General features: G+C 45.4%; 1 protein-coding gene across 2 annotated transcripts; it reads right to left on the minus strand.

Annotated features, from left to right (window-relative positions):
- Positions 1–553: 553 nt before the first annotated feature.
- LOC104696920 (broad substrate specificity ATP-binding cassette transporter ABCG2-like) lies at positions 554–19831 on the minus strand. 2 transcript variants are annotated; one of them, XM_010411446.3, is made up of 16 exons: positions 19686–19831; positions 17235–17518; positions 16595–16654; positions 15221–15335; positions 12795–12947; positions 11929–12086; positions 10696–10847; positions 9386–9502; positions 8292–8557; positions 7658–7740; positions 7203–7292; positions 5614–5738; positions 5104–5258; positions 3604–3693; positions 2349–2461; positions 554–1462 (listed from the first exon to the last, which is right to left on the minus strand). In XM_010411446.3, exons 2-16 carry the CDS (start codon positions 17516–17518, stop codon positions 1315–1317), a joined length of 2109 nt encoding a protein of 702 aa, XP_010409748.1. In that variant the 5' UTR covers positions 19686–19831; the 3' UTR covers positions 554–1314. The 2 variants fall into 2 exon arrangements, with proteins under 2 accessions (XP_010409748.1, XP_039409736.1); XM_039553802.1 differs by lacking the exon at positions 19686–19831 and adding an exon at positions 19041–19242.
- Positions 19832–22623: the final 2792 nt, after the last annotated feature.

The following is a 22623-nucleotide window of genomic DNA, read 5'->3' on the forward strand; positions in this document are numbered from 1 at the left end:
TGAAGGGAGGCCGCGGCGGCTGTGCCGTGTGTGACCGCGGCGGGAACTCGGCTGCAGGAAAGAGACAAATACCGGGGTGCAAAACGTGGTGCGAGGTTATGTTGCTCCAGCTGTTAAAGGCAGTGAAGCAGAACAGAGAGCGCCTGGTTTGCGCTCGAGGCGGCTGCGCAGTCAGTGCGATCTCCCTTCAGCACCGCAACCCGGCCGCTCACTGCAGGAGCACCGGCAGGACTGTCACAGCACACGGCCGGTTCAGGGACTGCTGCCAGCCCGGCCCTCACAGGCAAGCTCTTCAGTCCTGTGTTTGAGGATGTTTTCCTTTGGCTTAGCTGAACCGCTTACAGGTCTTAATGCGATTTAAAAGCATCTCTTCTGTTGCTGATGAGGTGGTGAGGATACAAGTACCGGCAAGATAGTCTATCCTGTGGGGATTGTGGTATCTGTTGCTGTAGTTGCCACCGAAGTGTCTACGTAGGTTTTTTTCAGTCCAGTGTAAGTAGCACTATATAGAGATAGTGCAGCAAATAATTAAGTCTGTTGTTAAAAACCTCTGCCAGTAGTAAGTATACAAATTTTTATTTAGAAAAAAAAATAAAGAAAAAGGGCATTTCCTCTCCTCCTTTTAGGTAGTAAATATATTTCTTGCTGTTCACAGTGGGGGGCAAGTTTTTTGGTTTGTTTTTTGTTTCTTTCTTTTACAGTACAACAGTATATATTTCTTTTCTTAGGGGAGATGTCTTACACCACTGCTGTTTAGTTTTTAATGAAGCTAAAGTTATTTCTGAAGTAACTTCCACTGAGAAACTACTAGAAGTATAACTGTTCTTTCCTGGCACTGAGTGCTTGATCTCTGTACTGACTTCAAACTCAAATGCATCTCCAACACACTGCGAATGGTCTGTGTCTCTCCTCAGATGTGACAGACACTAAAAAGGGACAACACATCAATCCATAAATGCCACCATCACCTTCCACCTTTTGAGATGGAGAAGCTCATATGTTCAATGGAATATTTTGCGTAGAAGCTGGCCACAGAATAATAATGGTTTCCAATATAAAATTTGATACGTACCTAAGGAATTACGAGAATTATACTTTCTTAGAAAAAATCACTTACGCAATGTACATTAATGCATTTCTTCTTAAAACCCACAATCACAGTCCTGTGGAGATCATGCTCCAGAAACAGGGGGGCAGGGTTCCCATCTAAAGTCCAGCAAAGTCAGCTGAAACATTTTGGCAATCTCCAGTAGGCCCTAACAAGCTTTTCAGTTTTAACACCTGAGAAGCTGCAGGGCAAGGCAACACAGGAGTCTATGTGAACTTCCTCATAAACCGGAGTTTTGCATAGGCAATGATAAGGAAGATAACAGTCATGCAGAAGAGAGCCACTATGTTTTCCCACATTGCCCAGCTGGTAGGGGCGATTCCTTGGCTGCACAGGTATGCTTCACCAGAACACCTGCAGAAAAGCATGGGGCACAAGTTCATATTACTGTGTGGTACACATCTTCAGGTAATTACTTTTATTCCTGTTCCACAAAGATCCTTCTACCCTCAACTCTGCCAAACAGGTGATAGAAATAGAGAAACTTCATAACCCATCACCAAATAAAGCTTAAGGGACAAATCTACATCTCTGGTTCTCGTAATTTTTCAGTAGTAATCTAATCATTCTTTATAGATAACTGGCAATTTATGAGCAAACCTCAGAACCACCTTAAACCATGGTAAGTACAGAAGCATTAGTTTTGCACAACAATCACTGGAAGTCCAAAAGCCATGGAAACAGAGCACTGCACTGTTCCCTGCAAAATACTCAGTTTGCCATCTTTCTGGTACATGTCATGAAACACTTGCACTGCTTAAGGTATCAGTAGCCAAGAATATTTCCAATGGGGCCAAATGGGGCACTGAGAGAGAGATACCTCTGCTCTCTGCTGTACCTGCAGGAAGGTTAATATTTACAAACAAGCTCTGTGGGGGAGGCATGTTTCTGATCACAGGTCTACTGCTTTCCAGCAACTCTGTAGCTGTCCACACATTGCATTCCCATTGTTACGTGACCCTCGATTTGTTTAGGAAAACTGGTCAGTCAGGGCTAGGTTATCAAATACAAAACTTAATTTAGTGCATCTGCCTATTTCTTCAAGTAAAGTTTCATCCCTACTTCACTCTTGGGTAACTGTGGAGGTTTACTATATAATCCTAAAATACATTACTTTGGAACATGTTGAGATTGGCTTGTAAGTGGTTATTCTGTGAACAGTATAAAAATTTGACACAGTCAGACTTCCCTTTAAGCGAGTCATCACAATTCAGGCCCAGAACCACCATGAGTTACTTACATTTCCTCTGAAATACTAGGGGGACAACTGCCTGTATCTCCCACAAACACTGTTGCATTTGGATTCTTTTCACCACAGAAGTAGAGATCTCTATACTCATTCACCTGAAGAGCCTAGGGAAAGAGGCAGACAGCAGATTTTTGCAGAGTTTGTGGTTTGGGGTATTAAAACTGAAACACTTCAAAGGAACTTGATTATTAGAATACACATACCACCATTCTTGGAATCATATGTTCATGTTCCTTTTTATTTTCAGGCTCTTAATCACTGCCTTTCTTAGGAACCGCTGCAAGTTCTACATGCAGAGTTTGGTGTCCCAGGCCTTGGCTTCAAAGTTACTTAGCCATGGGTTGCTGTCTTTCCAGCTACAAGTTCCTGTTCATCCACTTTCACCTGGGTCAATCTACTGATCCAGAAAACCATGTGGCTGCAGGCAGACACCCCAGCACCACCACACTGAAGGCGTGGCACAGTCAGCCAAGGCAAGAGGTGAAAGGTTCCCTAGCACTGGCATCCTACACTCACTGCTACCTCAGAGGACACTTCCACATTGAGTACCGCTGATAAAATACCTCAGTGATACCCAAACAATGAGGTCTCACACATCTCCCACCCTGCACCAGCTCCAGCATTCATTTCAGTCATTTTTACTCAAAGTAGGACACTATTCCTTCCAAAGAGGTTTGGCCAGGATGAAAACAGGAGATGGAAACAACTCCCACCTGTGACCTGCTCTACCTATTTCCTGTGTTCCAAGCAGCTGCACCCTTAGATCCTTACCACTCAGAAAAGTCAAATTCCACTTCAGAGGAAGCCACACTGAAGACTGAGACACTTGGGCATTATAGTAAATCCTTTAACCAGCTGTAAATTCATTGGTCTCAGACTGGCCACCCATACAGTAGTGTCTGGAGAGGCTGTATCATATTTTATTTTATTCGAAAGCACAGGGATCAACTATTTAGGCTAGGAATTAGTGCCTCACTGGACAGTTTGCTCTGCTGCTGTCCAAGCAGCACTAATTCTGTAGCACAAAGTGTTTTTTCAGTCTCTGAGACTTCCAGCTCTCACACAGAGTTCTAACTTTTGCTTCTATTTTGAGGCTGGCTGGTTTGTTCTCTTTTTTACCATGTTCATGCAATGAAACAAACCAAACCTGGCTTTTTAGAGAACTTCACTTTATACTCAAAGCCTCTCCAGGAAGCAGCAGTGTGGCTACATTACTCAGAGGAGACCAATGCTACTTTCTACTCACAGTGAGGCCGTATCGGGGGATGCTGAAGTACTTGAGCCAGTTCAGCCAGCCCATTACTGAAGGGAGGTTCACTAAGAGGCCTGAAAAGATCTGAAATAGAACAGAAGAGATTGATGAGTCACAGACTCTGTTTACTGCAAATAATACCATTCCTGCACAGATGCTGCAGTTCCCAGCAGAGGTGCCCTGGGATTGATGGACCTACTACTGTTGTCATGCCTGTACCCACAGACATGGGTTGGAGCCTTGCAGCACTCCCAGGCTGCTGACCCAACAGCATACCCAAGTACTTCAGCTGAACTGCTTGCAAAGAGGTCAGAAAGGTTTTTTACATCCACATGTGGGCTAAGAAGCATGATCACAACTTCTTACTCAGGAGGACTGTCCTATGGTAGAGCTAGCCAGAGGCTAAAGAGGGATGACTGGGAGATAAAAAAGTGGAGAATCAAAAATGAGAAGAACGGGGAACTTGGGGTGTTATTGTTTCAGTCTTCCCCTCTGTCCTACATCTTTCATCCATGCTTTCTCTTGTCTGGAAAAAGATTTGCTTTTACTTCTTAGTACAAGCAGTCTTCACGGCTAAACATGACACTTCAGCCTCTGCTTCATCACAAGTGATCTTGTGCTTACTCCACTGACTTTCACTCGTGACTGTCACTCCTTATATACTGTGACATAACTCAATGTACATCAGCTGCCCTTGACTACACATGCACACTTCTCACCCACAGCAAGAAGTTGAAGCAGGATACTATTACTTGGCATATTGCAAAAGCAGATTGAATTGCAAATCAAGGAATAAGGGATGGACTGTGGCTCAGAGTATGCACACAGACAGTGACCAGGAATCACCTAACAAGAAGTATGTAACTTGGTAGGTCTCACAGTCAAGAAGTTCCATCACCAGCACCACCTCTTTGAAAAAGAATTCACAGCTCTCATGAGTAGTCAAGATTCCTCTCTCTCTTGTTCTCTTCCTTAAAAAATTGGGGAAGAGTATTGAAGTAATTTCTTGAACCCAAGGGCAATACTGAATTAAAAAAAGAGAGGGTTTTCAACTTCTAATCCCACTTAGGCAGCAAAAATTAATGCAAAAAAATCAACAGATCTGAAGTTTATTTCAGGACTTTTTCCTTTTAAATGATCTAGTTGACCACTTATATTTCTAATACTGGAAATGCAAGATTTTTTTTAAATCCATCTTTGTAAGGACAGTTTAATAAAAACAAACAACACTTGTTTGGGGCACACTGTTTGGAAAGTTCTGGTGGCATCACAACTACTGAACTGCACCTGAGCAGTGATCTGACCCTTAGACTACAAGCTGGCAGAAGTATATCTTTGACCCTATAGTGACCATAAAATCACAAGCAAGGGGCTGACATGCCACTGGACTATGGATAGTTTAGCCTGCCTAGGGCTAGCTCAACCCAATCCTCTCAGCTGGTCTCAGCTTTTTGCTCCCCTCCAGGAGGAGTGCACACCCCCTTATATACTTACAAGCATCAGGACAAAACAAATAGTGATGAGCAGATTGGCCACAGCCACCACATCCATCCCAGCACTGATAGCCAGGGACATGGCTGTGGCAGTGTAGGACACCAGTACCAGAGTCAGCATGAAGAAGAAGAACCGCCCTGCAACAGCTTGGTATCCTGTCAAAAAACAGAAAGGTAAGAGTCCAGTAAACAACCACATTATGAGTTCCAGAGAGGAATCCTATACAAGACAGGCATGTCAGGAAGGAAAACCAAGTTTGGAGTTGGCAGGAACTATGCATGCTTCAAAGGCCCACAGAGCATTACCAAAACACGTTGTCGGGCAGGTCCCTGTCTTAGATTGCTGCTGTCTCTGCCCCTGCCCCAGAGTCCTCCAAAGTTATGATGCCAAGCACTTAAATCAGTTGAAGGTTCAAGTAGTAGTATGTTATTACAGGAATTAAGCTCTGGCTGTGTCAGAAATCAAATGTGTTGGAAGACGACAGGTTCAATGAAAGCATCAATTCTTTACCAATCATCCAGTAACTGATGCATGAGAATATGATGGCTGGAGTAGTTCTCATGGGCAGCAGATCTCCTATCATCAAGGCCAGGAAGTAGGCAGACACACGGTAATATCCACTGGTGTACTGATGGCTGCGAGGACAGGAAGGAGGGGAGTTGTACAGGTTTAGAGTTTCCGTGGGAAGCGGGCTCAGAGTGCATGTTTGGTTTATCCTGATTTGTTTTCTGCTCTTTCTGCCACTGACTCCTCTCTATGCAAATTGCTCATATTCTCTGTGCTCTCCCTGATCACTCTGTAAAGTAAGGGCTGATCTGTCTCACAGACCCTGCAGTCAAACTGACACCCCTTCCACGGAAAGTGAATGAAAGGCTGTGTGACTGCTGTGTAAAATACCAGAAAAAATCTCCTAAATCTCTTTTCAAAGAAAAAGATCCTTAACACAAGAGCACAGGGAAGCGTTAGACTGCTATAAACTGGAGGAACACTTCATCTGCTGCTAACTCATAGAGCTGCTTCCAGGGAAGAAGGAATGATACCCAACAATGGGAAAACACCTTTGGAACATCAACCCAGTTCACAGGGCAATTAAATGTCATTATGATTGTTTTGCTGCTTAGTGGAGCTCATGAAAAGATGCTTTAACTGGTGAGGTGCCTAAATCCCCATTGACATAGCTGGTAAACTACACTGAGAAGCAGGGCAGACTAGCAAGAAATGGCAGCTTGGGGGAATTTCACTCCTGAGCAGTTGTTAGGATCAATACTAAGCTGCTCTGAGCAGCCTGTGGGTGGACATGTACATTCCAGGCATAAATCTCCAGTTTCCTCTTTACTGCATAGGATCTGTCTCTTGCCCCTCCACTGCATGAGGTGGAGGTGCCTCCAAACGACACTTTCAACATGTATGTATATATACATGTATGTATACTGTATCTACATGCATTTACACACAGATACACACATACAAACACATATATATATGTATATATATAAAAATATAAAGAATAATTATACAGATATTATACATAATATTATAAGTAAAGTAATAAATGCAGTAACTATATATAATTACATATTAAAGTAATTATTTATAACAAGAATGTAATAACTGAGCACATCCTTCTAAACAGAGGGATGCGCTTGATTATTAGCGAGCTCTTGTAAGCCAGACAGCAGCCCCCTTCATCTGAGCATCCCTTGCAAAGTTTTTCCAGGAATTCTCCCTTCATTTTTGCACAGTCTTGCCATTTTAGGACCATTGCAAGACAGTCTTTCAACCCTTGTGAGCAAGAGGGCAGGAAGGGTTCACAGTCTGCAGGATTCACATGCAGACTTCAAAACCAGCTGTTACCAGAAGTGGGTTGGAAAACCAGCTCCAGTAAACTGTCACACAGAAAGCAAGTAAAAGCATTTCCTCCTTCCCGCAGCTCTTAGCATTTCAGCTCCCTGCTCTATAGACTAATTTAGCATTACTATTACAATCTGATGTTGCAAGGGGGCAATGAAGTCTTTGGTGGTAATAATTTTGTTTAGCGTGTAAGATACTCCCCCATCTTGTTCCAGGGTATGAGACCGTCCAAGTGCCTTACTACTTACACAAATAGTTTCTTGTCTCTGATGAATAGCTCAATTGCAGAGACACTGGAAAAACACTGGTTTGTGGTGACAAAAAACAAGGATCCAACCCTAGAAGGCAAAACAGAACACTGCAACAGCGAGGGAACAACCAGATCAAACACTGTCAGCCTCAGACATCATCATACCATCAAGTCAGTGCTTTTCTCTGTCCACAGAATGGATATTTAATTGTGCTACTGTAAATCTTAGCTGTATCCTTTATCTTTCCTTTTACATCCCCTTTGTACTTATGTGCAAGCCTGGCAGAACTGTGGCCCCTTTAGGAACCTTTGCAATTCCATGCTGCAGTGCTCTGAGGCTTGTGAACCCAACCCTCCTTGGGTCCAAGTGGATCCCAAGGCCTTCCTTCCCTGTGCCTCAAACCTGACTGCTACAGATAGAAAAATGAGCAAAGCTGTGGCTTTTCATCTTACCGATTCTGAATGCCACTTCGGTCCAGTTTTACACCAAAAAAGATAGCACCCACAACCAAGGCTAGAATTACAGTCACTGCAATCTGGAAGTGGAAAGAAGAAAGGAAAAAGGAAGTCCTTCAGATAAGTAAAAAAGTTAGGAACTAACATTAAGTCATCTGCAGGGTTTAAGATTCACACCTGCCTAAAGCCTTGCTCTTGGTGAGGCAATGTATACCAATGACACACACAATTCAAATCCTTATGAGTTTTTCAGATTTTATCCTCTTCACTTTCCTACTTTGTTCTTTGGCTAGGAGAGTTTAGCAGAAACACTCTTATAGAATAACCGAGTTTAAAATTTAAAGTGAGGCACAAAATTAACATCACCCTAGAAGATCCCCATGTGAACCAGAGAATGGAGCACTTTATGCCCTCCCCAAACTTCAGTGCAGTAGTCCTTAGCTAAACTAAACCAGAGGTTTTTTTCCAAAGGCCACAAAGGTAGCTGAGCATCTCACTCCACTTACATGGCAGTGGCACAGGACTTTTCTGTTTCCCCATCTGCCTTTGAAAACAAGAGTCTGTCCTACAAACTGCAGATCATGGGACTGAGAGCAGCAAGAGTCTGAGACTTTTAGCAATTGTTACCTACTTGTGCAATGGAGGCCTGTGGGTTCCTGATGAGATTTTTCAGGGAACGCTTGGACACCCAGTACAGCTGAGTGAGGAATCCATTTGCATAGGTAATCTCATGCTCCTGCTTGGATAGTCTCTGCTTGCTTCCCCGTCCAAGCTCCACTTTCCCCAGTGCTTCCTTTGTGCTCTGATACAGGCTGGAGCTGAGATATTTCTGGTGCAGCACATCCACCACACTGCTATCCACGTTGTCTTCTGCCACTCCATTTTCACTCCTCACTTCTGAGTGAGAAAAACAAGATACGGCTTGTGATTCCCTATCAACCTGACCTTCAGATATGGCCCATCAATAAGCTTAGCAGTTCTGGAGGCTGAAGAAAGGCAGAAATGCCCAGAGAATTTGAGTTGTTCAAGCCTCTAGCTCTGAGTTTAGGAGGACAGCTTGAGTGAAAGGTTTTTCCTGCATTTTTAATCAAACCTAGCTAATCTGCCCATTCCTTCTGGCACAAAACAGTCATACTCTTAAAACAAGGCACCAGAAAACCTTTGTTTCATTGAATTTGGGCAAAATCAATGTTTGCTCTGATTCACATTACTGAAAAGTGCTTTACAAAAATCTGTTCCCTTATAATCCTTCAGTCAACGATGTACTACAGTATCCCCAAACAAGTATTTCCAAACATTTCACTCACTATATTGCTAGAGAATTCGTCCTCTAATAGTTCCAGTCTTTTTCACTGTCCTGTAAATCCATCACTCCCTAGCCTATCTACCTTGGCTTCTCTGCAGCAGCCTCTTACATGACTGAAAACTTCTGTCAGCTGCCTCTTGAGACTAAGCAGATCTAGTTTTTCCAGTCTTTTCCACATAGGGTTGTTGTTTTTATTTTTGATATTTGTCATTGCTCTCCTATAAAACTGAAGTGAAAAAAAATCTTAAAAGTTTTCTGAGCTCTTTAAAGAAGAGCAAAGTATATATATTAGTAGGAAAAATAAAAAGATAATGAAATGCTCTTAGGCTCAAGGAAACCCAGAGAATAAGAGCTTGCCATCACCACATACAACTTCCCTTCTACACTAGCCAGCAGTGGATTTCTCCTTCACAATTTACCTTTTTCTGTGTCCACAGGTCTGTGATCTTCCTTGCTTGCTGCCACAGCAGTTGAATCACCATTTATGACATCGAGGAAGAAGTCAGCTGGATTGTTGAAGGGTTCACATTCATATCCTTAAAAAAAAACCAAAACAGACCAAACCAAAACCACACATGCAACGTGTTTGTATTGCACAGAGCACACCTTAGAAGGTTAGGTCTAATACCGTATCACCTTTCCATAACCCTGCTACCAGAAGGCTTCACTGCTTTTTTTTAAGTGCTACTTTACAGCAGTAGATTGACAGGACTTAGGAGGTGGTGAATCCAGGGTATCTAAAGAGTTTGAAAGTTGCTTATTCACTGATTTTAGGTGAGGAGAAGTCTCTAACTTGCTTCTACACAGCTCAGTATGGACAACTCTTGCCTCCTTCTCAGTGCTGGTTAACCATATCCCACTCTGAAAGACACACAGTTCCTCAGCAGAGGTTCCTGGATGTCTCTTCTACAGACTCAGATACTTCTTCCAGAGACTCAATTCTTGCTGTTGTTTCCCTGGTCACAAGGATGAGGAAGGGCTGTCCAAGAGCAGCTTCTTATATCATTCTAACTATGGGACAAGGAGGAAATTAAAAACAAACAAACCCAAAGATGCTTCTACAGCTTCCCTGAGAGAAAGGAAGTGAGCTACTAAGAGGAGGAGCAGAAGTACTGACACTGGTTAAAGCACCTCCCTTAAAGTCAGGGAAAGCTTACAGTCTAATGTGTCCATGGTTGCATCTACAGACTGGAAGTTCACTCCACATTCTCTGTTCATTATTTTCAGACATCTTCATCCTGCTTACTTGGAGAGAGGGCAGCCACCCAACAGTGCAACTATTAACCCATCTTAAGACACCGTAATTCTGTTTTCTTGGTTGTCCATCTGCATTCAGTCTAGAGCATGTTTTTGGATCAATTTGTACAGATTGCTGCCAATCTGCAGGCTGTGGTTCAAAAACCACTAGATCTGCCACCGAGACCTGGTACAACTACAAGTATTACCTTGTCTGTTGGACATCATGCTTCTACATGTCCAACTGATTCTTGGTTTTTGTCCTCATGCAGGGCAAAACAAAGGCAAGAGAGAGCCATGCTCTCATCTGAAAATTTTTGGGTTTCTCATTCTGTCTTTTTTCTAACATAACACTGCTCAGACTGTATGTGTACCGTCTCTAACATCTTAGTGATAGAGAAGCATGGGACGGTTATCCCATGCTAGGGTAAGAATTTACACACAGATTTAACTCATGAGCCAGTTGCTTTTGCTCTTGGCATGGAAGACTTACCAATAGAACTGAAGTACTCCAGGGCTTGCTTTGCAGGACCATGGTACAGCACCTTTCCCGAAGCCAGTAATGTCAGACTGTCAAACAGCTTGAATATGGAATAGCGGGGCTGATGGATGGAAAATATGATGGTTCTCCCTCTTCTTGAGAGCCTGAAACAGAAACAAACCATCTCTTAAGTACACCACACTTTGAATTTCAGGAAGGCAAACCCCAAGTATCCAAATCCAAGACAAATACTTCGCAACTTCTCAGGGTCTTGACCCACAAAAACTGTCGTTTCCCCTTCTCTGTCACTGTGTCAGATGCTGTCTGCAAGACCTTCAAGAGAGCACCCATCATTACAGGAGACCATCACTGCAGTCCAGGTAGCCAGAGTATGATGTTGTCTGTAGCTAGCAAAGCCTGAGGCCACAGCTGTGTATAAGCCCTCCTTACATGTTTTTTACACCAGATCTCAACCTGACTACTGTGCTCCATGGCAGCACCAGGCATTACTTAGCAGGCTGTGTAAGTCTGGCCAGCTGAGATTCCTCTTAGGTCTTTTGCTGAAGATTTACTCTAAAGAAAAATCAAAACAAGTGTCCCTTGAGGTTTGTCAGATGCTCTTTCAAGTGCTTTAGCACTGATGCCCAGCAAGTACCCTTGACAACCAAAGACCTATATCCACAAACAGCAGAGCAAAGTGACCCCCAGAAGCAAAACCAGACAACATGCCGCAAACCCAGGAGGAGGACTGGAAAGTCATTCTCATTAAATAAGCCTTCTTTGTCTTCCTGGCATACAACGTTGTTCTAATTGTCAGAAGACAGTTCATCTCCTAAACACTGGACACTGAGGGTAAATCTGCAGGTGAAGTCTTAGATCTGAGTTCAAGACTGTTATCAGGGGGGGCCTTTGTAATAGACTCAGATGGAAAGCCAAGAAATTATGATTGCAAGGCCGGACCTTCCAGTCCACCCCTCGTTGTGGCAAAGGGAAGCTGTCCAAGCTACATCTGCTTTTTGGGCTCCAATCCAATGCTTGCTGTGGAAAGATTCCCATAAGCTTAAAAAGGCTTTGGAAAAGACCCAAACAAATCATTTACTACCACTTCTGAGTCTATTTGTCTAGCTATTAAAAAAACAACAACAAAAAAAAGGAGCACTAGCTACTCAGTCATAAGAACATTCCTTTTTTTACTAATGAGTTGACAACCAAATTGCAACACAGCCCTGAAGAACTGATTCTTACTTCTTCAGAAGGATGAGTACTGCATTGGCTGTGCTGGCATCAAGGCCAGTTGTCGGTTCATCCAGAAAAAGGACTGGTGGCTCTGTGATGAGCTCCATCCCAATGTTGGTTCTCTTCCGTTCCCCTCCGGACACTCCCCGGATCAATTCAGTTCCTACCTGCAAGCAGAAGAAATAAGGTACTTGCAACAAGACCCAGTCAGTACATGCTCTGGAGTTGTGGGCTTTCCACACCCAGCAGCTGTTTTCATTTTCAGAGTCCCTTTAACGAACTCTAGGGCCAGCAGCAGGTGAGTTCGACTCAGTGTGAGGGACTGTGTAGCAGTAAGCTGAGCCTGATTTTCAGAGGTATCAGGTGCCTTATAACTTCAGGGAACAAGGATGACACTGACAAGGAAGAGACAGAATGAGGCCACAACATTCAGAGGAGGCACTGGTGTGTGGGGATGCCTTTTGTTGGTAGCTTGCCTGTTAATACAAGAGCTGCACAGAACTTTTCTATCACAGACCAGTCTTCCATCCCTCAGAGCTTTCAGAAATGAGAAAACAATTTCCTCGTCTTGTCCCACAAAGCCAGGAAGTGACTGAACAACTTTCCAAGATGCAATGACTAAGCGACTCCTTCCCTTCTGAATTTATACAACATGCTGGACATGGTTCAAAACCTTCCCCTTTTAGTAGCAAATACAAATACCTCTCTCCAAGCTCCCTCCTGAGCTGGAGACTGATTTCTTGCATGCAGTATGGTTTAGTCAGGTTCCTGTTTAGCTTCCTGTAACTGCACTACATACACCATACAGCCCAGAGATAAGCAGCTCAGCTTCCAGAGGTAGTATGATTTCTGAGAAAGGTGTTCTCGCTGCTCACCTTAGCATCAGCCACTTTGCTTAATCCCAGCTCATTGATTATCTGGGTGACTCGCTCTTCCTTCTCTTTAATGCTGATGGAGCTGGGGAGACGCAGCGCAGCAGAGAATTGCAGGTTCTCCCTCACCGTCATTGTGCCCATGACAACATCATCCTGAAAGTACAAATGGACAGTTGGAAAAACTCCTCAGCTGCCTCAGTGGGCACCAGAGTCCCTTAGTGGCAGTCACTAGATCAGCTTTTTGCAGACCACAGTGGAACATGGACTGAAGGACAACTCCCCTTTCAAATTTTACATGACATGAAATTCAAAGTCCTTCAGTAGCAACCAAGGGGAGAATGCAGCTCTGCAGGACCCACAGCTTACACCAAGCACCACCTCAGCCTGCTTTCAGGCTGAGAAGTTCAAGTGCAGACACTGCCACTTTGTACTGCATATGCATTCTATTTACTAGCCAAAGCAAGGCAGAGCAGGCAGTCATTTTGTACAGTTAAACTTCTGTCAGTCCAGTTGGAGCCAAAGGACGTTGCTAGTACTCAGTGTTCAAGGTAGAGACACTCAGGGCATCACCCTGGTCAGCTCTGTTCCCAGTTACAAGCCACACCTTGTTGTGGTCCAGAGCACCTGCTGAGTTCAGCTGCCAACAAGGAGCTTTCCCCAGCTCCTCACTGGCAGCAGCTTCTCAGAGAAGCAAGAATATTGCACCAAGACGCTCCTGATTTTTTCTATGTCTTAACTATGCGTATCTCTTGGACCTAAGACTTTTTTCTAAGGGTTACCCCTTTACAAAACTTCCAACAGTTGTGCACTTTGAGGGGGAATCAAATCTATCCACCTGACAGACCTGGGCAGCCTACAGCAACCTGCAACAACCATGAGCCAAACAGAGATTTATCATCAGGTCCATCCAGCGCTCCATGCCTCTCCATCACCCCACTCTGATATTTGTACCAATTCTGTATCCTACCATATGATGAGGAAAAGGGCTGCAACACTGGGTAGCTGCTGGGAAATATGCCTGTTACATCAGGCATCTTTGGAAGACATCCCCTAAGCTGCAGGGCAGCAGATTCTTGCCTGCTTTGGGACACTGCCCACATCAGATGTAGTGCATCAGTAGCACAAATGATACACCAGTCAACCATGTTTGGCACTGGAGTTAACAGAGGAAGACAAGAATGTGCTGCTTTGCTGCCAAAGATGGTTTTGGCATTTCATACCTTCCCCTCCCTTCCCACAACCCCCCAGTCTCTGACCCTAGCCTTCCATTCTCCACTCTCAGATCCACCAAAACAACTACACTGGAAACTAAACTGTGAATTTAAGCTTAATACCAAACATAACCAACAGTGGTATGACACATTCGCTCTCACAGCATGAATGCAGAGACCACCAGCAGTTTTATGGGGATAACATATGACTTAGCATGCGTATATGCTTATCTGCACAAAACTGGTTCTATAATTATGTATGTATTTAGGACTTAAGTGTTGTTTGTAGTTTTTGGTCCATCTTTATCGAGCCAGGGAGTACTGCATGGGGTGAGAACAGGGAGAGACCATTTAATGTTTCACCAAGTTGCTTATCATTTTAAGGTTATGTTTGGTTGCTTTGGACATTTGAGAGACAAATGTCTCAAACTGGGACCACTTGCAAGAAACTTACAGGCTATTCATCAACCACTGAGGATGTGGGGATCTTTGACCTCCAGGATCAAGATTCAGCACCAGTCTCATCCCACAGATCCTCCCAGAGCCCCCCAGCTGGCAGTTTTCAGCTGCCTATGTCACATCTGCCTGTAGTCAGAACCCTGGATGGTTTCCAGATTCGGCTACTCATATGGCTGCCAAGAATCCCCTTCTCCCCAAGTTCCCCAGGGCTTTGAGGGTCTATTATTGGTCCAGGCCTCCACCCACTTCCGCAGATTCAGCTGGCTTTTCCTGTCTCCGAGTGGAATGAACCTCTGTCACAGCCAGCTAGAATCAGAGGAAGAACAGCAGGGATCTACTTATTTCCTAGAATTATTGTCTGATAGTTTGAAGGTACTTCTGCCAGCTAGAACTGCTTCTGAGTTTAACAACAAGAGCTTTTGGGTGTCACGGGTTTTTTTCCTCCTTTTTTTAAAAATCTTTGCTAGCTTTTCAGGGCAGAGCCCAAAGGACAAGTCACAGCAGCCCAGCAGTTTGGGCATCCACGTGGCCGTGGGAAGACAAAGACCTCTGTGCTTGACTAAGCTAGAGTAACAGTTGGATCTTCTTGTCTTCCATATCCCAGATAAAAACTGAATAGTGTAATAGCTGAGTTATCAAATTAGGCTCTGTAGGGATCACTGAAAATTACTGCTAAACTAGTAGTTCCTGCTTTCCTCATCTTAAGTGGTCTTCCATCCCAAGGTCTCCCAGGCCTTGCAGAAAGCAGTTACTCACCTGCACAACGTATCCTGAGATGCACTTGAAATTTGGAGGTTGTGGGATGCCATCTATAAGCACTTCTCCAGACAGACCTGCTGGGTCCTTTCTGGCAGCCAGCACATCTAGGAGACTTCAGACAAACACCAGGCATTAGGTTTTGCAATAACTGTTGCTTTTACCCTTGACTGGGTAAGAACCATCAGCCAGCACTGAGTTACAGCCTGCTCTCAGCATGCTGCAAACCAGAGGGCACAGGAAGGGGCTTCCCCTACTCTGCAGGCTTTAGCTCTTTGTACAGAAAGTCTGGTGTACATCCAGGATTTTCCAGCACACGGTGTGCCACAGCAGTATGGCAGTGTACAGACACGCACAATTCACAACAGTCAACCCCCCACAGATAAACTTGGTCTGTGTATTTATAGATAACCTCAAATGCACAGGGACAAAAGCACCCTGCTGAGTCGTTGCAGGCTGCTCTCCAGCCAGGGGAGCACAAAACTAACTCCTTTGATCTCAAGGAAATTAATCCATATAGGCATAAACAAGACTAGAGTTACGATTAATGCTATAAGGTAATTTTTTTTTAATGTATCACTGGATCCTCCTTACTGCCAATGCAGAGGCCAGCATGTTTGCCAGCTATGTAAACTGCCCTGATGAAGTGCTGCTCTTGAAAGCATCCTGATTAACCAGCAGTCTCCTTAGAAAAGAAGATCAATGGTTACCACAAAAACACACCTGTGTGAACTCTGGCCATATTTGAGAGTGTCTGACATTCTTACAGTCAGAGAGTGACAAAGACCTCTCTGACCACAGGAGAGAAAACAGCATTAGCACTGGATGGAGATAGTCTACATGGTATTTCTGTGTGCCTTCATCCAAACAACTCAAGCACACGTGCAGTCCCACCAGCAGGCCAAGTTGGGGTAAGGATCCAGAGCATCCTACAGACTGCATTCCTGTCAGTTATCAGAGAGGGGTCTGGCCTAGCAGCTTCAAGGAAGTCTTGTTGCAGTGAGTTCAGAGGGAGTGTCATCTGCCATGCCCCAGGGGAGCTTGTACCCCATTCCCACCCTGTTACCAGTCAGGACAGAGCCCACATCTGAGCTCCAGTCACCCCAGTTCTGCCTGGTATCTTAAGTCAGGCCACCACCAAAGATGACTGCAGTACTACAGAGCACCAACTGGAGTAGATGGGGTGTGACACAGTCACAGTGCAAGAACTTCAGCAAAGCTGACAGAGGGCAGGAGGTCAAACTGTATCACCAGATTTCTCACAGGCATGCAAAGGTCTAATCCTGCAGATCCCTCAAATCTCCCCCAACCCTCAGAATCCCAAATATACTTTGAACAGCTGACTGTCCATTTAAAGGAGCAGAAGGTACTCACGAAGATTTCCCACTCCCTGTTGGCCCCAGGATAGCATTCAAGCCTGGTTTCATAATGCCACTGGAAGAAGGAAAGAGTTGTTTACAAATAAGGACATTTACAAGGACCATCCATATTCAGCTTTTAGTAGAGGTGAGGTGTGAACAAAATGCCGTTGAAAGGAAAACTTCAGAGATTAAAAAATTCTTAAATCTGAAATCAATAAGCATTTTTCCTTTCTGTCCCAGACTGCCAGTCAGAACAGAATCAGAACTGGACATAAAAAGCAATCCACAAAAGACAGAAATTAAGTGTCTTCCCTGCTGAGCTGGGTCTTGAAAAGAAGCAACAACTGCTCTCTATTGCTCATTTCCTCTGACTGCACCTTGAACCATAGCTAAGGGAACCCTCAGATCTTCTGGCAGAAGAGTTCACAAAAGTTTGGTCCTAATTTGTTCAGATCAATAACTGAACCTGCTTCAGTTATATTCCAGCTATTTTGCCTAAAAGCAAATCAAAGTGCTCACATGAACTGCTGACTGGCAGGAGGGCAGTCATTTCTGTACCAGCACAGCTGGATCTGGAAGGTGACATGAGGTCACTGGTTCACAGCAGCAGATTAATTCCTACCCTCTAGTATTTCATTTAAGCAAACACTTACTTAACATTATGAAGGATCTTCTTTTCCACAGTTTTCCGTTTACAAAGGAATCCACTGGACTGCTTAACAGAGTACTGGATGTTATGGAAACTCACAACAGAGCCCCGAGGACATCGCAGGGACTCCTGTGTTGGAACAGAACGTTGAAAATTGCCTGCTCCTTCTTCTTCTCCAACAGAAATAATGCTGTGATCAAATGTGTCTGACATCATGTCCTTGTTACACAGGTCAAGCTCCACTGCATGGAGGTTTTTGAGGTCACTATTGTTTTGAGCAGTTCCCATCTGTTGAGACAAAGAACACAGAAACATGAAGGAAGGAGACATGTGAACAAAAATTTCTCCAGAAAGTGTCTTGGAAAAGCAAGTTCATGCACACCACACCAATCAATACACATGCCAAGTTTCCAAAAGGATGGACATCCGCACCGGAACACATCAAGTAGTCCCCAAAGGCACGGAAACCCACAGATTTAGAACTAACCTTTAAGAACAAGAAGTATGTTCTTGAACTAAATGAGGCTTGCTCAAAGGGCATCTAAGGAGGCAAAAACAAGTTCACCTATGATGGTGACTGTCTTCTGCAACACAGTCGGGACTATAAATGGAAGCTGTTATCACTTAAAGAGACTCAAGCCCACGTTCTTCAGTCATAGCATGCTTATCCCGCTACCACCCAAAAAAAGCCAGCAGAGAAAGCCTATAAACGAATCCATGTGAAGAAACACAGCAAGAAAAATGGCTGTGTTTATTGAAAATGAAGGCCAGTCACATGCATCTTGTTTGCTGCACAAGTTTGTTCCAGAGATGTCAATGTGATTAAAATAACAATTACACATGCTAAAAATTTACTGTGATGCTGGGAAAAGCCAAGGTGCTCACCAGGTTAAAAGAGCAAGGAGAAAGACCTGTCCACAAAGACATCCATTGCTAGTTTCTTGAATTTTGTGAGAAGGTAGAGGTATCCCACCAACCACCCCCCTCCCACCATCTGCACTTCTTTCCTCCCAGGACTGAGAGGGTGATAACTAGCAGGACCACCACTACAGCAGTAGTAGATTTCTCAAGGAGTCACCCTATTAAGAAACTGGAGCTACAAAAGACAGGTTTAAAGAAATGGGAATTGTTCTTTCCTCTCTGCCTCTTCCTATCACTGAAAGCTCAACAAGTTGCACAAGTTTTTTCCCTGTGTAAGTAAAATAAAAATGGTGGGGAAAAGGGTTGTTTAGTTTCGACCCAAACTGAACTATAAAGCTGCTCACCCCAAGGAAAGCCTTGCTTATGGGAAACAACATAGGGTATGCTGGTTACATCAGCAAGAGATGGCTTACACACTTGAAAGGTTGCACAACAGATGATGAGAAAAAAAAAAAACAAACTAACAAGATGACAGTGACACCAAGGACAAGGACCTTGTTAGACTTTTGAACATTTTTCTTGTATCTGTCCTGGCTAGGTTCTGTTGCTTAGTTCATCGTACACCCTTTTATGCAGATTTTTATAAAGATACCAATTAGCACTGGCAAGCTAAACCACAAGCGGATGTGTGCACGGACGGCAGGAGGACGAGAAAAGCCTAGCAGAGGCTACAGGTAGGCTCGGGCTGCAGCAGCACCTCACCAGCAGCGCCCCTCTGTCTCCCACCCACGCCCCACGGGCCGGCTTCGCCACTAAGCCAGAGCCGCGACCCGACCCGGCCGACCACGCTCCGCTCCGCTCCCCCATCCCGGCCCGCCCTCGGCGCAGCCCCGGCCCCGCCAGCAGCGCTGCCCGGCCGCCCCCGGCCCGGCCCGGCCCGCGCCGTTACCTCGCGGCTGCCGCGGCGCTCAGGGTGGCGGCGGCTCTGGCGGCAGCGCTGCCTTGGCGGCGTTTTATAAGCGGGTCCGAGCGGCGGGTTACATAAAGCGGCGCCGGGGAGTGCCGGCGGTGTCACGCAAACCCCGCCGGTCGCGGGCGAAGGCGGCGGTGATGGAGCCCCGCTCCGCGGGCGGCGCGACCCCCGGGGCGGTGCCGGCGCCGCGCGGGGCCGAGCCCGGCTGTGCGAGGGCCGCGCTGCGGAGCGCTGCCCCCGCCGGCGGCGCTGGGCCCGGGGCGGCGGCACGGAGCAGCCCCCGTGTGCCGGGGTGCCGGGCTGCCGGCGCTGTCAGCCCGCCTTCCCGGGGCGGGGAGAGCAGCGGGGCAAAGCCGCGGTGTTCGCATCGCTGGGAGCCCCCGACGCGGGCAACGGGCGTCGGACACGAGGAGCCCCGTGAAATGCCCGCGGCCCCGGCGCACCCCGGCACGGGAGGGACGGTCGGGGAGTGGGAGGCAGCGCCCACTCTCCCTCCAGCCCTCCCACCTCCTGGAAAGGTCATCACACCCCGGGGTATGGGTCCAGTCCAGCCGGGTCAGCTGGGGCCATTGGCAGCCCTAGCAGCCCCTTCCCAGGGTGACACTGCCACTCTGATCTCACCCTTCCCGAGGCAGTGTGCTCCTTGGTGGGCTCAGAGGTGGTCAGAACAGCCTGTCCATCAGGTTGCCTCTCTGTGCTGCCATGTGTTCCCAGCTAGGAGAACGTGTGAAAGCAGGAATATCGGATTTCCTTCAGTTCGTGGTCAAGCCGCCTCCTTGTCTTCCCACTCCTAAGCACTATTGTCTTTATAAATAAGCTGTATCTCCCCAGGTTCCTTGATGCTGTGAATGGCGGAAAAGCCCAATTTTATGGTTTATAAATATGATTTATGGCAAAGCTGTCAAGTCATCCTATTAATTGCCTCTGGTTTGAGTGCCCTCTGCAGCTCGGTACAGCATTGCTTTTTTTCTAGCTACAGCTTTTGCTAGATCAATTTAAGGCTCAGCTAGGCTAAAGTATACCTCTAGCTATTCAATTAATAATAAAAACTCCAAAGGCTCACCCCTCCCTTCTCCAACACTTGCCTCCCTCTGGGTATGTTGATATACTCAATGCCATTGCTGCATTAGGTGGAAGACACCCACGTCCTATGAAACTGCATTGCTCTGCAGGGCTGTCAGGAGTCAGCAGGTGGGTTTATGGGGGTATTGAAATAGCCCTAGAGATCCATCAGAAGAGTAGGTTTTGCCATAGGTACACCCAAGGATCAGGCTTGCTGAATGTTCTCTTCAGTCACTCTGTGGGTCAGAAGTGAATTTGAGTTCATGTTTCCTATGTGATTTAACTTCCTCTTTCGAGGAAAATCTGCCTACACTGAAGACTTTTGCCCTAGTGTTTCACCAAGCATGCACATCTCTGTCTCCAAAAATATTTCAATCCTAAATACTCACTACCCCTCAACAAGCTGCAGTCAATCTTCTCTTGTCATGTGCCTGGGACAGTGAGACAAACAGAGCCTGTGTGTTGGGAACAAAGGTGAGCATTTTCTGAGTCATGAACTTGCTGCTCCACATAGTGCCTGCACAGTGGTGCAGGAGAACAACTCGCTCAAGGAGCACAATTAAAAGTTCAGGTTGCTCTTGACAGCTTCAGTTACACATCTGCTCCTCAGACAAAGGTGCTAAGTGCCTTCATGCTGGTAATTCTGGGAAACACTACTGCTCCTCCCACACTTCATGGAATGGAAAATCCACTTCTCTCTCCCCTGTGCCTAAGCTCATCCCAATGACAAAGAAATAAGCAAAGACCCCAGATATGGGGAGGAACTAAATCTGCCAAATACAGGATCTGGCTGGAGGCTCTGGCTTTTCCCTAGCCCATTCTTCAAGCAGCAGTCTTCTGGGCTTCTTCAAGGAGAGCCTGTTTCATCTCCCACCCCAATTAGGAGTATTTTTTCAACTCTATGATGTTACTAGTCCAGTTGATCTAGCTCATACTGTTGCTGAGGGAGGTTTCTGTCAGTACAGGGACAGAAAACAGTGGCCAGGGCTGTAGTTATTCAAGACAAATACTCACAACAAGCCTGATGACAGCCTGATGTTACTATACTTTTCTCTTGCCCATCACTCTGTAGGCTGGTAGGTGCCAGCACTGCTTTGTGCTCCTCATCCACTGAGAGGGGCATTTGCCCTGTGAACTGTCAGGCTTTACTGCAGATTGAAGGATGTGGTCTTCACAGGAAGACATCAAAAGCATTAGCCCAGTGTAAAGCCCTAGAAAGCACCAGGCTACAAAGCCCTGGTGCTTTTACTGAATGACATTAAACAAATAATGCTACAGGCTTCAAATTGGTATGTTGTGATAGCAAGGAAAGAACAGCCTGGGTCATGTTTCAGATCTCATGCAGATTTTAGCACAGGTTTGAGATCTTTGCTCTTGCTCCTTGGCTCCTGCTGCCTTGAGCCTCTGATTTGGCTGCCACTACAGGGTTGCAGAGCAGGAGGGACCATGATACCATCCTGGGCATGGGGAAAGGGATCTAGCAGAAAGTGAGGCTTTGAGGAGTCCTGCTGTTTCTCCACTGCTTTCTTTAGGATGCTGCTCTTATTGACCTGAGGATCCAGGGTGTTTTTAATCCTACCTAACGCTGAATTTCTTAAAGCTCATAAAATATTTCAGGGACTTGAACCAGCAAGAGAGTGCATAAGAAATATGCAGGAGGAAATATGTCCAGGAGGAAATGTATGGTGATTAGTACTATTGCCTTCTCTACTGAATGCATCAATAAGCAGATCCCAATGATCACTGTATAAAAGCAGCTCTGAGATCAGTGCAGAAGATGGCAATATCAGACAAGGTGCTTGAGTGATACTTCCTGGGCTCTTCTTTTCCAAAAGCTCCAGTAAACCATTCCAAAAGACACACCCTGTACAGATGTGTACACATGTGCTGTATCTGCTACATCTACAAATTCACCACCCTAGGCACAAAAAAAATCTCATCCTGCTTTTTCCACCCTGATTGCTCATCATGTCAAAGCTAGTGCTGACTGGCCTCCCTTACTTGGTTAAAGTGCTGCTTGCCTTGGGGAAGTCGACTTTTGCAAGACTTGCAGATTATGTAGAAGAAATCTGACTCTGTCAAGTTTTGTTAATCATTTAGTCCATTATCTGAATTCATAGTAGCACTAAATCCTTAATTGGTTAAAGATAAGAAAAGGTTCAAGCAAATCTAAGAGTAAAGGAAATCAGTATTTAACTAGTGCACTACACTGAGATATCATGATCTTCATTCTGACAGAAATCATGAATAGTTGAACTACAGGATCAGCAGAATTACACACAGGTATTATTTAGTAAAGCAAGTAATCAGCCAAGGAGGTAATAGATAAAGTGCCTAGTGCATCTAAACCACCACAGCAGTTCTTCAGGAGTTAAAAAGATGACATCATAAATATGCTCAGATTTTGATCGCTCCTACTCGCTGCTGTTAGTGATGTGTTCGGGAGCCTGCAAAGGCAAAAGAAAGCTCCCATGTCCTCTCCAGCCCAGCAGGTCGG

This window comes from Corvus cornix, chromosome 6, assembly GCF_000738735.6.
Source record: "Corvus cornix cornix isolate S_Up_H32 chromosome 6, ASM73873v5, whole genome shotgun sequence".
Lineage (NCBI taxonomy): Eukaryota > Metazoa > Chordata > Aves > Passeriformes > Corvidae > Corvus > Corvus cornix.

What these genes read in the sequence shown, in the direction of transcription:
- LOC104696920 (XM_010411446.3), bottom strand. Translation starts at nt 17,518, where the DNA reads ATGGGAACTGCTCAAAACAATAGTGACCTCAAAAACCTCCATGCAGTG. An exon ending in AGAGACAAGAAACTATTTGT is followed by an intron (nt 5,739 to 7,202) that starts GTAAGTAGTAAG and finishes CTGTCCTCGCAG; the next exon opens with CCATCAGTACACCAGTGGAT. An exon ending in TTTGTTTTGTCCTGATGCTT is followed by an intron (nt 3,694 to 5,103) that starts GTAAGTATATAA and finishes GTTCTATTTCAG; the next exon opens with ATCTTTTCAGGCCTCTTAGT.